The sequence below is a fragment of the Oryctolagus cuniculus genome, chromosome 10 (genome assembly GCF_964237555.1).
Source record: "Oryctolagus cuniculus chromosome 10, mOryCun1.1, whole genome shotgun sequence".
NCBI classification, from domain to species: Eukaryota; Metazoa; Chordata; class Mammalia; order Lagomorpha; family Leporidae; genus Oryctolagus; species Oryctolagus cuniculus.
Window position 1 is genome coordinate 50,780,923 of NC_091441.1, and position 16,203 is coordinate 50,797,125.

General features: G+C 39.3%; 1 protein-coding gene across 2 annotated transcripts in view; it reads left to right on the top strand.

Annotated features, from left to right (window-relative positions):
• CHST9 (carbohydrate sulfotransferase 9) overlaps nt 1–13,899 on the top strand; it is a 306,919-nt gene extending 293,020 nt beyond the window's left edge. The window contains exon 6 of one of the 2 annotated variants that reach the window (XM_051851321.2): nt 1,029–13,899. In XM_051851321.2, coding sequence (XP_051707281.2) covers nt 1,029–2,120 — 1,092 coding nt within the window. In that variant the 3' untranslated portion in view covers nt 2,121–13,899. The remainder of the gene's footprint in view (nt 1–1,028) is intronic. The other variant, XM_070050355.1, reaches the window with a different exon arrangement.
• The last annotated feature ends 2,304 nt before the right edge of the window (nt 13,900–16,203 follow it).

A 16,203-nucleotide genomic window follows, 5' to 3' on the forward strand; every position in this document is an offset into this window, starting at 1 on the left:
AGTCCCGGTCGGGGCGTCAGATTCTGTCCCGGTTGCCCCTCTTCCAGGCCAGCTCTCTGCTGTGGCCCGGGAGTGCAGTGGAGGATGGCCCAAGTGCTTGGGTCCTGCACCCCGTGGAGACCAGGAGAAGCACCTGGCTCCTGCCATCGGATCAGCGTGGTGCGCCGGCCACAGCGGCCATTGGAGGGTGAACCAACGGCAAAGGAAGACCTTTCTCTCTGTGTCTCTCTCTCTCACTGTCCACTCTGGCTGTAAAAAAAAAAAAAAAAAAAAAAAAAAAAAAAAAAAAGCCTGTAGTCAGATGAAGAGGACATGGTAAATGATCTGATTCAGTCCTCAAGCAAGAGAACTAAAATCTCATTCTACTTTTGATATGATTTTATATAGTAGAATGTCAAGTGGATTTTTATGGATTCTTTAATCATTCCTCACTTGGGAAAGAGGGAAGCCCTCCTACATGAATATTATCATTATAATTCTTAAAATATTGTGATAAATGAATTTAGAAAAATAAAATATATCCAGGGGAAAAGTCACTTTTTGCAAGTGCTTAGGAAACCAAAGTAGTCATCAGGACTTTATAATTAGCCTTATTTCAATTTTAGGTCTAAATTTATGGCTTGGAACTCCTCTGTGCATTACAGAGTACACCCCAAAAATTCAAATATTTTAGGCAAATACAGCTACATTTTGTGCCTGGATTCAGATGTACTAACTTCATTAGTACTTGAAAATACCAAATAACTCAAGAATAAGTGACACACGAAGTGTTGAGGTTATATTCCATTGCATTACAGGCAGAACAAAAATCCCTTTGCTCACCATCCTGTGAATACCATTTCTCATCATGGTGGTTTCTGTGAAGAAGCTTACTTAATGTATATTTAGCATGCCTCGCCAAGTTGTTATGGCAGCTTACATAAAATATGCTCTCCTCAATCGTATTTTAAAACAAATATGTTAAATTCCTTATCTAATATACCCACACTTCTGAATGTGTTTTCAACATTTCTCCTTCTCTATTTTAGCAGAAAACCGAGTTCCACATGCCTGAGAATCTGAAGGAGAAAAAGGAAAATCTACTCAATTCTGAAAGGTTTGCTAGGGTCTTAACAAAGACCAGTCACTCACAGGGAGGAGATCAAACTTTGAATAAGATCATGGAGTCTCCAACAAATAAGTTGATTGAAAAACATCAAGGAACTAAGACTCTTTTCAAGAAGTTCAGTGAGCTGAATTGGCCCTCGGATATCCGCCCTTTAAATAAAAGTTTAGTCAAAGATGACAAATGGAAGAAAACTGATGTGACCCAAGAAAAGCGCAGGTCTTTCCTACAGGAATTTTGCAAGAAATATGGTGGAGTGAGTCATCCTCAATCACATGTTTTTCATATGGTATCCAGGATCTATGTAGAAGACAAACACAAGATCTTGTACTGTGAAGTACCAAAAGCTGGCTGTTCCAACTGGAAAAGAATTCTGATGGTCCTAAATGGATTGGCCTCTTCTGCATACAACATCTCCCATGATGCTGTTCACTATGGGAAGCACTTGAAAAAGCTAGATAGTTTTGACTTGAAAGGAATATACACTCGCCTAAATACCTACACCAAAGCTGTATTTGTTCGTGATCCCATAGAAAGATTAGTGTCAGCGTTTAGGGACAAATTTGAACACCCCAATAGTTATTACCATCCAGTATTTGGAAAGGCAATTATAAAAAAATACCGACCAAATGTTTGTGAAGAAGCATTAATTAATGGCTCTGGAGTCAAATTCAAAGAGTTCATCCACTATTTACTGGATTCCCACCGTCCAGTGGGAATGGACATTCACTGGGAAAAGGTCAGCAAACTCTGTTATCCATGTTTGATCAAGTATGATTTTGTAGGAAAATTTGAAACTTTGGAAGAAGATGCCAATTATTTTTTGCAATTGATTGGTGCTCCAAAAGATCTGAAATTTCCAAACTTTAAAGATAGGCACTCTTCTGATGAAAGAACCAATGCCCAAGTTGTGAGACAATATTTAAAGGATCTAACCAGAACTGAGAGACAGTTAATCCATGACTTTTATCACTTGGACTATTTGATGTTTAATTATACAACTCCATTTTTATAGCTTGCCACCATTTCTAAACCCTGTATTTACTTAATGATGATGGCCTCACCTCAGCTGCTGTAATTTTCCTATATATCTTTGTATGAAGGAAACTTAACTAAGTACAATTTTCTTGATTTAATGAAGATTTTTATCAAACAGTATGACAACACTTGGCACAAAGCTATAGGAAAATCACTTAACAAAGACATGTGAACAATTTGAAGTGCTCTAAAATGTTTGGGAAAAAGCTGCTTTTGCATTATGGATTATATTGGTGAAGCAATAACTTAGCAAGCTATTACATTAACTAAAACAACCTCTTGCAATGATAGGAAAAGGGGTCTAACATAGCACGAATGTATACCCATATCCTGGAATTCATTCTCCAAAGTGCATGAATATACTTTTTAACAGTCTATAGTATATTAATCAAATGATTGCATAGTTTTTCTTATACTTGGAAATCTTTCTATCACTTGTAATGATAAATCCATTTTGAAATTATATTTTGGACTTGGACATTTTGCTTTAGGTTGGAAGATATTATGTGATTTACAATAAGATAATATAGCAGAAAACAACAACCAATAAAAAATGTACAACCTACCAAGATCAAAGCAGCAAAGGCAACCATCCTCATCCAAAACACTTAAGGGAACTGATTCTGTTTTATTTTGAGCCCTCCACAAAGAGACAAAATGAACACAACTGCTAAAGGTCTTCATTTCTGCTTCATCTGAAGCAGGCAGTTGAGAAGTTTAAGCCTCATCAGATAAAAATGTGCTCCTAATTCTGCTTTAATTGGGCAGTGGGAAATTGTTTCAGGATGGAATAATCATCAAAAACAAAAGTTGCCATTCTGAATATAGACCTCAAACAATAACAAAGTTTTATAAGAATATTATTTGAATCAAAGCATCATGTGCATAAGTTTATATGTGGAACACACTCTAAGAATAGCTTTTGTTTTTACTGTAATTATTCAGCTTGGGAATGACTTTTTAAAAACTAATATACAACTTCAAAGATAGGTTATGTTCTAAAGGGTAAACATAATAAGAGCCTCTAGAAATGTTTTTAATAGGCTTATGTATAAGCAAATTAAGGTATTTTCTTTTTAAGTTTAAATATTCTATACTAACAAAGTCAAATACCATTGCACTCAAATATTAAATCAAAGTCTCTGGAAAATAGGACCATGTGTCACCCCTATGAAAAGTTGTAATGCACTTTGGAAATTTTTTCCAAGCAGGCGTAAGTTAGAAGATGCATTTGGATGGGAAACTTGTTTTCAATGATTGACTATTACTCTGATTTAAGCAAATCACATGCCATTCGACCCCTGTTTAAATGCTTTGCTTGAACATATTCTTCTTCCTAAGCTATTTTTTATCAGTAAGTGTTCAGTAAAACTTCTCTGAAAGAAAAGTAGGTATTAGTATTTGAATATTAATAGACCACGGTAGTTACAGTTATACTTATTTTATTTTGATTTTCCATTTCATGGCTGAGTATTCAAGAATTGCTTCAGTCTTTACACACCCCTGCCCTGTCCCATCTGTGTCTCCTAAGGAGTGAGTAAACTGCAGTGGACTGAGAGATCCTAAGTATTAAACCTTCTAAAAAACCTTTTACTACTTTCCACTCCATTTACTCTTGCCGCTAGACCATATACTGAAGCTGTGCTCTCTGTTTCTGAGGAGTTTTATCCTAGAGTAATTTAAATTACATAATTTAAACTTCTGCTATACCATGTAGAATGGATTCTTAGTAACTTAGACACATTGAAATTATCCTTTTGTGAAGTGAGAGAATATAAAATATTCCAAGAAGCCTTAAATTTTATTCCTAAACTAAAAAAAAAAAAAACTAGTTTTAGATGAAATCTGCTAAAAAGACAATTTTGTCTCAAAGGTATTTCTAAAGCCATATAAGGAACAAACAAAAACGTTTCTCTTTTCATAGCTTTAGAAAGAAAAAAAATAGAAACAAGGATCCTGCCTCTTTTATTAGCATTTCTAATGCATTGGGGAAAATAGAATACATATACATATATATGCATATGTGTATATATATGTATATCACTTTCTCTCTCTATATGTGCATATGATGTTTTGATTTTGATGATGAAGAGGATGAGTGAGAGGAATAAAATATGATAAACAATGCTCTCCTTCAAAACTTATTCTGGGGCTGGCGCCGCGGCTCACTAGACTAATCCTCGGCCTGCGGCACCATCGCCCCGGGTTCTAGAACCGATCGGGGCGCTGGATTCTGTCCCGGTTGCTCCTCTTCCAGTCCAGCTCTCTGCTGTGGCCCAGGAAGGCAGTGAAGGATGACCCAGGTCCTTGGGCCCTGTACCCGCATGGGAGACCAGGAGGAAGCACCTGGCTCCTGGCTTCGGATCGGCGCAGCGCGCCAGCTGTAGCGGCCATTTGGGGGGTGAACCAATATAAAAGGAAGACCTCTCTCTCTCTCTCTCTCTCTCTCTCTCTTTCTCTCTCTCACTGTCTAACTCTGCCTATCAAAAAAATAAAAAAAAAAAAACAACTTATTCTGGAGCAGGTTTTTGTCCTAGCAGTTAAGACACTAGTTAAGATTTTTGTAACCCATGTCAGAGTGCCTGGGTTCAATTCTTGGTTCTGGTGCCTGTTTCCAGCTTCATGTCGATGCAGACTCTGGGAAGAGTGGTGATGGTTTAAGTAACTTGTTTCCCACCACCCACGTGGAATACCTGGATGAAGTTCCTATCTCTTGACTTCAGCCTGGTCTAGTTCCAATCATTTGCAGACATTTGAGGAGTGATCCAGCAAATGAGAGCTTTTGTGTTCTCTCTCTCTTTCTCTCTCTCTCTCCTTTATATTCTCTCTCTCCCAAATAAGTAAAAAAATTGTTTTAAAGTTATTGTGTTAATTATTCTGTTAACTTTTACTATTCAATTTCATTTTCCATATTTCAGTCACTCATGATTATCCACAGGCTGAAAATACTAACTGGGAAGTTCCAGAAATAAGTAATGTATCAGTTTTTAAATCGCATACTATTTTGAGTAGAAAAATGAAACATGACACTGTCCCATACCATCCCACCTGGATTTGAATTATCCCTTGGTCCAATGTAGCCAAACCTAATACACTACCCACCCATTAGTCACTTAACAATTTCAGTTATCAGATCAACTGTCATGGTGTTGCAGTGATTGTGTTCAAGTAACACACAGTAGCCCAGTGCTGTGACTGAGCAATCTTCCACTGCTTTCTCAGGCCATAAGCAGAGAGCTGGATGGGAACAGGAGCAACTGAGACTCGAACCAGTGCCCAAATGGGATTCTAATGCTGCAGGCAGAGGCTTAGCCTACTATACCACAGCACTGGCCACTAGATGATTTATTTTCAAGTTGGTGCCAAAGAATGCAGTCTTCATCCTAGATTCCTTGTGATTTTAAATACCTACTCCTCAAATATGCGCTGAACTATCCTGCTCACATTTAACTTTGTCATTTCTGCCAGTGTAGAAATCCAGGTGGGATCATCACTGTTCATTTGGACACTCAACAATTTGGTGAATTTAGTTTCCTAAAGGCAAGAGACCAAATGCAGACTTATCCTCCAGATGTCCAGTGATTCTATTTTAACACTAGCATACTTTAGGTGTAATTGTAAGTCCTCTAATTAAACCCTAAGGATCCTACTTGTTTTTTATAGGCAGCGGTAACATCATGGCAGTCCCTTCACACTGTGATTCCTCTGTCTGGAATTACTATTAAAGTATCAAGTTTGCAATTAAGTCCAAAACCACAGTTACCTAACCTGTTGAACTACCTATAGACATGCATGTGATGGTACCTAGAAGTTTCACAAATTTCAGCTGATATATTTGTACAGAACACCCGATTTTCTGAGTTCTTCAAATGTGTTTGGAAATATCCATTAAGCCAATGAAAATGTGAGAGCACTTGCTCAAGTCTTTAGCTTCCTGGTCTATAAAATATCCTCTAGCAATTCAAAACCTGCTTGGATGCCATTTATAAATAGAAAGAAAAGACTTTTGCATCTTATACATGAAAAATTATTTTTCTAAAAGCTGTTATCTGCTAAAAATTGTAGTGTTTAACAGAGAGAAATATGTAAGCAGATTCAGAGAATTTGGGATATGGGAGTTCCCTTTGAAAAGATTGATTGATGAATTAGCAGAACTTTCAGTTAGTAGGCTTGAGCTGTAGGAAACGTCTCCCTGCTAAGGGTTTTCCTTTAGCCTCTTGGGGCATCTTCTGCCTCTAGGCCTTTAAGAGGCATGGAGAAGCAAAACTTGCTCATGGCTAACATCACCAATGTGTTCTGGTATTTGAAGAAAGGTTGGCCAGAGGTGTTTAGTGGTAGCTCAATCTCATGAGACCTATAGAACAAGGATAACTTGGTCTAATCCTACTGTTAGGATCATACTTGCTTAAGTGCAATTGTAATTATTATTACATTCATACAAATCAAAAGGTAACATGTCTCCAATACTCACTTTGTATTAGTAACTCTTTAAGTATTTTACATACATTAACTTGTTTAACCTTCTTAACCAATCTGTCTTAGATGCTAATATAAGTCACTCCTTTCTTACCCATATATATTAAAGGAAACTATTGCAGAATATGGTTGAGCAACTTTCTGAAAAAGACACAATTGGCAAATAGACATGGAGTCAGAATGAACCCAAGTTTCAAACACCACTATTAAATACTTTTCTTAGAATATTATAAACTTGTTCTTTTCTTTCTCTTTTCCATATTCAAAATAGCTAAAGATTAAATATATGTGAATCTTAAAATATTTTAGATTTATATATGGATGTGTATTTGTCTATTTAGCTTATTAATTAGTGCATTTCATATCAGATTATTGCTTTATTCCTGCTGAGTTAAACTGACAGTTTTAAACATTTTGGAAGAAACCAGGACCCTCTGCCTACTTTATTATGAAACACAATATTTTTAAAAAGAGATAAAAAGTTCCTGGAACAAATTTAGCCTATCAAAAACCAAAATGTCATTTTGACAAGGAATTCTGGACAACTTCAAGCATAGTCAAGGTCAAGAGTAATATAATTGAGGAGGAAGAAAGTGCAGGTCAACTTTCCACATGTTAGCCCTCAACAGCTACTGAAGGTGGTCACAGCCCATCAACTGAGTCACAACCAAGCATCTATGCCTCTTGATAGACTTAGAAATGTGCTTCGCCTTCTTTCTTGATTTTTCTTTTCCAGGACCAATTTAATAGCCAAATAACACTAACCTGACCCCAGAAGATTATAGAAAACAATGAAGGAGAGGTAGGCATTTGGCGTGTCTGCTGTTAAGACACAGCTTGGGACACTGCTATCCCATATTGGAGTGCCTGAGATTGAGTCCTGGCTCCACTCCGAATTCCAGCCTCCTGCTAATGCATACCCTTGAAGGCAGCAGGTGATGCTTCACGTACTTGGATCCCTGCTGCCCATGTTGGAGACCTATATTGAGTTCCCAGCTCCTGGCTTCAGCTTAGCCAAGCTCTAACTGTTTCAGATGCTGGGGAGTAACTAGTAGATGCAAAATCTCTCTCTTTCTCCTCTCTCTCTCTCTCTCTCTCTCTCTGTATGTGTGTGTATGTGGGTGTGGGTGTGGGTGTGTCTCAAATAAAATGAAAATAAATAAGTTACTTTAAATAAAGAATAGAGGGAGGGCTGTCCTTTGTGATATGCTGGGTTATGCCACCCCCTCCAATAACCAGTATTTCATATCAGTGTGCCAATTCTGTCCTGGCTGCTCCAATTCTGAGCCAGCTCCCTGCTCATGCACCTGGAAAAGCAGCAGAAGATAGCTCAAGTACTTGGGTTCCTGCCACCCACAAGTGGCACCCAGACTGGCCTGGCCCAGGCCCAGCCATTGTGGTCATTGAGAGAGTAAATTAATAAATGGAAGCGCGCTCTCTCTCTCTCTTTCTCTCCCTCTCTCCCTCTCTCCCTCCCCCCCACTTTGCCTTTCAAATAAATAAAATAAATATTTTTAAAAAGAATAGAGGAACAAATGGACTTAAATCAGCTGAAAACAGGTCCAGATAAATAAGCACTCAACTGGAAGATAGCAGAATTACCCTAGGCCTGTGGAACACACTGTCCATGGAAGGCCAGGTCTAGAGACCAGCTGAATATTATCTCACATCACTCAGTTCCTAGAATGGTCTATTTATCCCCATCTTAATTCTTCAAGACCATAGCTTTCCAGGAAAACTTATTCCTATCCAGGTGAGCAATCATCTTTTCCCATTTCTAGACCTCTACTCAAGTCTCACACTGTATTTGGAATGTTCTCCTCTCTGTGAATTGGGACATTCATTTCGAGTTATCTCACCAAGAAATCTCCAGATTACTGAATTTTGACATCTCGTCTCTTCCTGAGCTCTCTGATTGGTGGAAAGAAGCAGAATTATGCCTCAGACTCTTCTTTTTCTACCAGCAAATGTGAGCTTTCCTTCCCTTACTTTTATTTTATTCACTATTTTTTCATCTGTTATTCATTCCATTTTATATTAATACAAATCTCCATTATTGTCATTGAAATATACCTTGGGTCTCCCAAGAGGAAACTGTTTAATTCACTTTGTACCATTTCTAGCAAAACTCTGAATGGGACAAGCTACTTCAGCAAGAGCTTTGGATATTGTACGTAGATTAAGACTTCTTTGACAGCTTCTCTGCATGTATGAAGTGTACATTTCTGCCTTATAACATTCAGGCATCTATAGGACCAGAGGACTTAAAGAGAAAGCACTACGAGAATAGGGATCTAAGTCAAGTGCCTTTTCTGCACTAAAAGCCACACCTTACCTAACAGAATAATTGTTGACAAAGTAGTCTTGTACATTTCTGAGACAGTGTGTTTGCTTCTTTAGTCTTTGAAGAGACATGTTTTAAATGCATGAGTCTAGTCAATATAAGAGCCATCTACTGAACACCTACCGGGTAGCAGACACTGGAAAAATAGCTTGCCATATATTCACTTAGTGACATGAAAAGTATGTCTAATCCTTTCTGTGAAAATAAAAGTCAGGTCTTATTCAATCCACCATCCTATGAATGAAAAAATTTAAGGTCAGAAAGGTTTAATGCCTAATTCCAGAACCAGAACTGAGCCAAAAGTCTCTCTGGCTCCAATGCAGAGACCACATACTTGCTGCACATAGGCCAGATCTGGCCACAGATAATATTTGGTTTGGCTCACAGGTGTCTCATTTGTAGGGTTCTTTATCCTCACTCGAGAAGCTGCTTGACATTCTGTCCTATATCCAGTGGGATTTCCACACCATATTTCATTGTTTGAGGAAATCTCTTGACCAACAACCAAGATGTTGGGAGAAATCCAGTATGTTTCTTTGGCACGGTTCTGTCCTAGCCACTGGCTCCCCTTGGCAATGACATTCTTCCCACCATCGTCAACAGAGATGAGCCATTCTCCCACGGCCTTGGAACCTCAGTGTAGAGGGACAGACACTGGCTCCCACTGCTGCCTCTAGACTGCTATTCTGAAACCTTCCTTTAAAAGCCTGCCCTTTTTTAAGGGTGTCCCCACCACTCCTCAACTGAAAATTCACTGCTTCTGAGCTTTCTTCTATTTGGCTCATAATATTCCTCTTTTCTCCAATGGCTGCTGTTACCCAGCTGACTTTAGATTTTCAGTGACACTCCTCTGTCCTTGCTTCACAGTGTGCTAACCTCCTGCTCCATCCACTTAAACCATTAGAGAACAGGAGGAAACAGAGACACAGCTCATGGAAGGGATAAACATTACTCTTGCCTCCCAAATGGCAGAAAACCTGTGTCAAAATACTTACTACCTCATTGCATTCATTGAAATATTTCTATGGTTGAGAAAAATGTTCTTCAGAAATACTATAAGCAGAAATGCAATGAGAACACTACAGGATCTACCAGCTTTAAATGACAGTATTGTTAAGATCACTGTAATTATCCTTAGGAAAAAGATAATAAACTCTGATCTAACCTATCAGTTACTCAGAAATTATTGCTTGCATACCCCCCCCCCCCATAGCAGAGTTATCCTAATTTTTTAAAAAAGTTCCTGGATCCCATTAAAGATATACTGAATCCAAATCTATGTGAAATCCACTTGGAAATGTCCTTTTTAATGATCTCTTGGAGTGCCTCTTATATAGATCAAAGTCGAGGCATCACTTACATGTGTGTGATTTTTATAACATCCTGGTGGATTATAGGTGATAAATAAAGCTTGCTCTTTTTATTCTGCCACTTTGTTGAAAAGTTAAAGACTCTCAGTGGGTATTGGTACCAAAGTCCTCTGTGGGATTTTGCCCAGCGTTGAAACAGAAAGTTGGCGTCTGAAGTCTGCCAAGTGCAAGAACTAGAGCTGAAATGATGAAGTGAGTTATGGGGACAGCTCTGGGCACTGCCCAAACTTTTTGAAAGCTTTCAGGATGAAATGGGGAAATGGAAACTTTCCCCTGTTTGAAACACAAAAGGCAAATGTGGATTGAAGGCAATTTTGGCAAGTCAACTTCACACTGAACAAAGTGAAGACAATATGAGTTTCTCCAATAAAAAATAAAAGGCTGTTTTCAAATTGACCTAAGATGATTGAAAATGGAAAATATTTGCTATTTGGGTTATTAGTCTGAGAGCAAGTGCCCCAGGAAATATTTTGCAATTTAACTTAAATGGTAAGAATGTACATTTTCTTGGACTTCATTAAAAAATTTGTCTCCCTTTGCCTTTCTAGAAGGTTGAACTGTATGACACTGCCAACATTTGACCAGCTCTGACGTGCAAAACACAACCCTTTCATATGATTCTGTTAATAGTTCCATTGCTCCTCACCCAATTATCACCACATTAGCTCTCACCTGGACTATTGAATACAGTCTGAAAACGAGCCCTGCTTTTTCTTCTGTTTCAAATCTCTTTTTTTTTGTTTTCTTTTCTTTCTTTAAGTTGTAGAACATTACACATAATATAGAATTTACCATTTTATCATGTTTATGTGCACGGTTCTGTGACATTGAGCACATTCACATTGTTGTGCAACCATCACCATCATCCATTCACAGAATTATTTTTTCATCTTGAATTGAAACTCTCCACTCTTTCCCCTTTCTGAGCGTCTAGCAACCACCATTCCACTTTCAGGCTCTATGAACTTAAGTTCTCTAAGTCCCTCATCTAACTGGAATTCTACAGCATGTTTGCAGCTGGCTTATTTCACTCAGCGTAATATCCTCAAGGTCCATCCATGTTGCAGCATGTCTCAGCATTTCTTTCTTTTCTAAGACTGAAGAATACTCCATTAGATGCATAACCTCTCCCTTCAATCCACTCTATACATTTTAAAAATAAACATCCTGGGGCCAGCACTGTGGCACAGTGGATAAAGCCACCACCTACAGCACCAGCATCTCATATAGGTGCCAGTTCCTGAGTCCTGGCTGCTCCAGTTCCAATCCAGCTCCCTGTTAATGGGCCTGGGAAAGTGGCAGAGGATGGTCTAACTGCTTGGGCCCCTGAACTCTTGTGAGAGACTCAGAAGAAGCTCCTGGCTCCTAGCTCCTGGCTTTGGATAAGCCCAGCTCCAGTCCTGGCAACCATTTAGAGAGTGAACCAGCAAATTGAAGATTCTGTGTGTGTGTGTGTGTGTGTGTTTCTCCTTTTCTCTAACTCTGCCTTTAAAATAAATAAATAAATCTTAAAAAAAAAAAAAGAAGGGAATGAAATATCCCACAGCATCATTCAGCTTCCACAATAGCCCTGCTGCAAAGCTTCTTACTGTCTGGCCTTAACAGTTTCAAACATATTACCCCAGCCGGCTCACTAGGCTAATCCTCCGCCTGCGGCGCTGGCACACGGGGTTCTAGTCCCGGTCGGGGCGCCGGATTCTGTCCCGGTTGCCCCTCTTCCAGGCCAGCTTTCTGCTATGGCCCGGAAGTGCAGTGGAGGATGGCACAAGTGCTTGGGCCCTGCACCCCATGGGAGACCAGGAGAAGCACCTGGCTCCTGCCTTTGGATCAGCGAGGTGCACCGGCCGCAGCGGCCATTGAGGGGTGAACCAATGGAAAAGGAAGACCTTTCTCTCTGTCTCTCTCTCTCACTGTCCACTCTGCCTGTAAAATAAATAAATAAAAAAAAACATATTACCCCTTCCCAGCTTACTCATTCAGCACCTGCTTCAAACCCACTATTATATAGCCAGATGAGTTGTTCTGTTCTCTGAAAATACTCCATACCTTTCCCTCTATTTTATGAATACTACTTGCATGGCCTGAAGCATCCATTTCCCCTCACTCTTTATGAACTTTTTCCCTTATCTCCTCCCACATGATGCGACTCCCACCCCCGGGGACCTCCCTTAGCTTGCTTCACCCATTCTACTTGGAGAATCTCTTCCATTCTCCTTGCTTTAACTCCACCCTTCAGCGGATGGCTCCCAAATCTTTCCAAAGCATGTGTCTGTTGTGGATTTTGACTCAGCTATCCAGCTTCTTGCTTCCCCTGAATGCCCCATCGGCACTTTCAATTCTATGTGACCAAAGCTGAATTCATCACCTCATCCTGAAACCTGTCTTCTCCCTTTATTTGAAGGTAATACTACCCCATCACTTTGACTGCCCAAAGAGGAAGCTGGGAGTCAATCCAGACTTCCCCCTGAACTGACTGCCCATAATAAAAGAATTAGGAAAGCCAACTAACTTCATCACCTAGACTTTCCTTAAGCATGTCTGTTCCTCCCTCCCATCCTGCTGATACCCTAGCTCAGATGCACCATCTCCTGCTCTCTTGCAACATGATCATAATGTCTATTTCTCATGTTCATGCTCCTCTCAACACCACCCCAGCTGCCACTGTAACCACACTAAAATGCATGCCTGAGCCCAGCATTTCCTCACGTGAAGCTCTTTCATGGCTCCCATTATCCAATCTATGTCTGAACAAACATGCAGCATCCTGAATGATCTCAATCCTCCTCCAGGCGTATTTCCTGCCAGTTGTCTCCCAGCTTACTCTCCAGTAACCAACATGGCCACAATTGCCTGGCAGTGGGTGAACCTCTGCCTCCTGGGCTTATTGATGCCATTCCCTCTACTGGAGGACACACCTAGCCCTTTTTATCTCCCCAAAACTTCTTTTTCCCTAATCTCCACACAGGGAGGCATCCCTCCTCTTTTCCTTGCTTCCAAGGGCGGCCTTCCCTGTGTGCTCACATCTTGCTAAGAAGCAGCGTCCCATGGCAATCAAGAGCCTGGGTCTTCTCCTCAGTAAGAACTGGGCATGAAGTCCATATCTTCAACTTTCAAACTTTGGCACCTCTGCAACTGATTTAACTTTTCTGAGTGCTAATTTTCTCATCACCAAAGTGAGGCTAGCAATATCTACCTCATAAAAGATGTATGGTAAATGCATGTAAAGATTTTAATAAGTGCTGAAAATTATAAATATTATTATTATCCCATAATGGCCTGTATGTATGTATCTTGCTCCCCTGCTAAACTGAATTACTTGAAAGCAAAATGTCTTATTCCTTGTAACCCCAGAGAAGACACTTATTAATACTTATTGAAAAAAATGAATTCAGGAACAAATACCACATATCTACCCCTGTGTTCACATAGCACTGTATCCTTCCCTTTTGACTCATTCTGGCTTGTATTTTAATATTGTAAAAATGTGTCTTATCTTTTCTGTTACCTTCTAAGTTACTTGAAGGCAGGAACTATGTCTTAATAAATATATATCTCTTTGAAGTTGAGACTCTTAAGTGTTGATTCTTTTTTAAATAAAATTATGTCTTAAAACCGCATGTTCTGTACCCATAGAAACATATAAGTAAGTAAATTACACTACCTCGTTCATCATTAGCTCCTTTCTTGCCATTAGTTCTATGTCCTCATCAGGCTGAACTTTCATCTCCTCAAATAAATTATGCCTTTTCATGCCCCAGGGACTTTCTACAACCTTGATCCTGAGCCTGAAACTCTGTTGGCCAATCTGATACTTCATTTGTCTTCAGAAAAACCTTTTTGATCCCTGGACCACTCTAAGTCATTCACAGTTACTTTCCCAAAGTTACTGCTCACCGTGGAAAGCATCTAGATCTCTTTTTGTCAGGGAAAGTCTATGTTACTTATTTTGTCCTCAGCACCAAACATGTATTTGACAATCAGCAAACTAGCACTGACTGAATAGAGATCTAAGTTTCAGTCTGCCTCTTTCATGAAACTTTGGCAGATGCTAGACTGAAGAGAATTTTACAGGAGTTTCCCTGACAGAATTTAAGACTAGATTCTTACAGATGGTATTACAGGCAACAGAAGCCAAGATAGAGTTGCAGATTTATTCTATGACAGAAAAGACTAGAAAATTAAAAGGTGTCCTCTATGTTGGCCCAAAGTGCTAACTGGTTTAATTTAACTTGGGAATGTCATGGTTGCATGACTTTTCCAAAAGTTGGAATGGGAAAGGGAAGAACCTAAGAACAACATTATCAATGTATGCAGTTGGTCAGTGGTTCATCTGAATCTGTAACTGCATTTTGCTGGTGTGGAGTTCATACAACAGGTATTACTCACATTTTTGGTAGCCTTATAGGCAATTCTTATCTGTAGTGGCTTTCCCATTCATCTTCATCCATATAATCTGCCAAACCTCAGTATGCTGCCCCCTACAACACTTGATGAGGTTCAATATAACTAAACTTCATATTCATGGCAATAAACAAATCTACTCTCCTGCACAAGTATAAGTGGTTTCATTAAGTCGATAACATAGCCTTTACTTTCTTACTTTCCAATTATTACTTACCAAACATAATTACCTACTACTGTTTAATTTGTGTATTTCTATGCACACAGATGCATGCACTCAATTCAGTCTCTTAATTGGACCTTCCCTAGGTACCCTGCTCAGGGAAGCTTTGAGAGATGAAGAAGATTGGTCATAAGGATCTGTCTGCTAGTCAGGAAGCCCTCAGCCCAGAGAGCCACAAAGGCAGAGTCAGTGCATCATCCACAGCATGAAGCTATCTTGGCAGCAATAAGAACACATTCTCAGAAGTCAGTGCTGCACCTTCCTTAGTCCTATTATGCATGTGCCTTTCCCTGGCCAGCTGGCTCTCAGGCTCATTTCTCACTTTACCTTGCTCTGCATCAAAGAACATTTGTAGGGTGCATTTCCTAGGCTAGAGTGATCTACTTCCAAGTCAAGGTTAAAGTCAGCAAGCCTTATACAGATTTCAAGTAACTCTCAACTCCTAAAGTAGATTGTGTATTTGTTCTCCCATATGTGAGACCCAGGATCAAACTGTAAAGATGGCAGAACTGAATGCCCAGTTTCAATAGTTCCTGTCTGTCAAGGTAGAACATGTCAGAAGAAAGTAGAACATTGAGATTTTGGATGAAGACCTTTATATATAAATGTCTGAGAATCTCGAAATTCAGCCTAGCAAAAGGAATTGTATTCCTCTTATCAGAGAAGAACAGTCTCACCGTATATGGGGAAAACACAGAAACATGCCTAATACAGGTACTTTATAAGGCAATGGTTTCCTCAGTATTTTCTCTCATTACCTCTAGATTGATAACCAGGATTAGCACAACCTGAAAGGAGAGGTTCTGGGATAAAATGGCATGTATGCCAATATCACTGTGGGATATCACCATGATGTATCAGCAGGTATCATATGTGAGGAAGAATTTTTAGGATGTTCAATAAGTGGGGTTAAGATAAAATATGAAATAGGATTGGATACAAACTACTGACATGATGAAATTTATCCATACTTGAAGCAATCCTAGTGCTTAGTTAGGATTATTCCTTGAATCTTGGATATAATGGCAGGCTGCATAAAACGAAGTAGAGATGCTGGAACTCTTGATGCAGTCCTGAGGAAGAGAACAAGAGTCTCCAAATGTGCAAATGTTAGAATGCATTTAACTGTATAAAACTCTTGAACCTACCACCGTACCATGATAACCAAGAAGCTCCACAGAATACTTCTTTCTCTAAAGCAATGTAGAATAGACTGATGAGTAGATAGCAGCATTTTTTTTAGCTC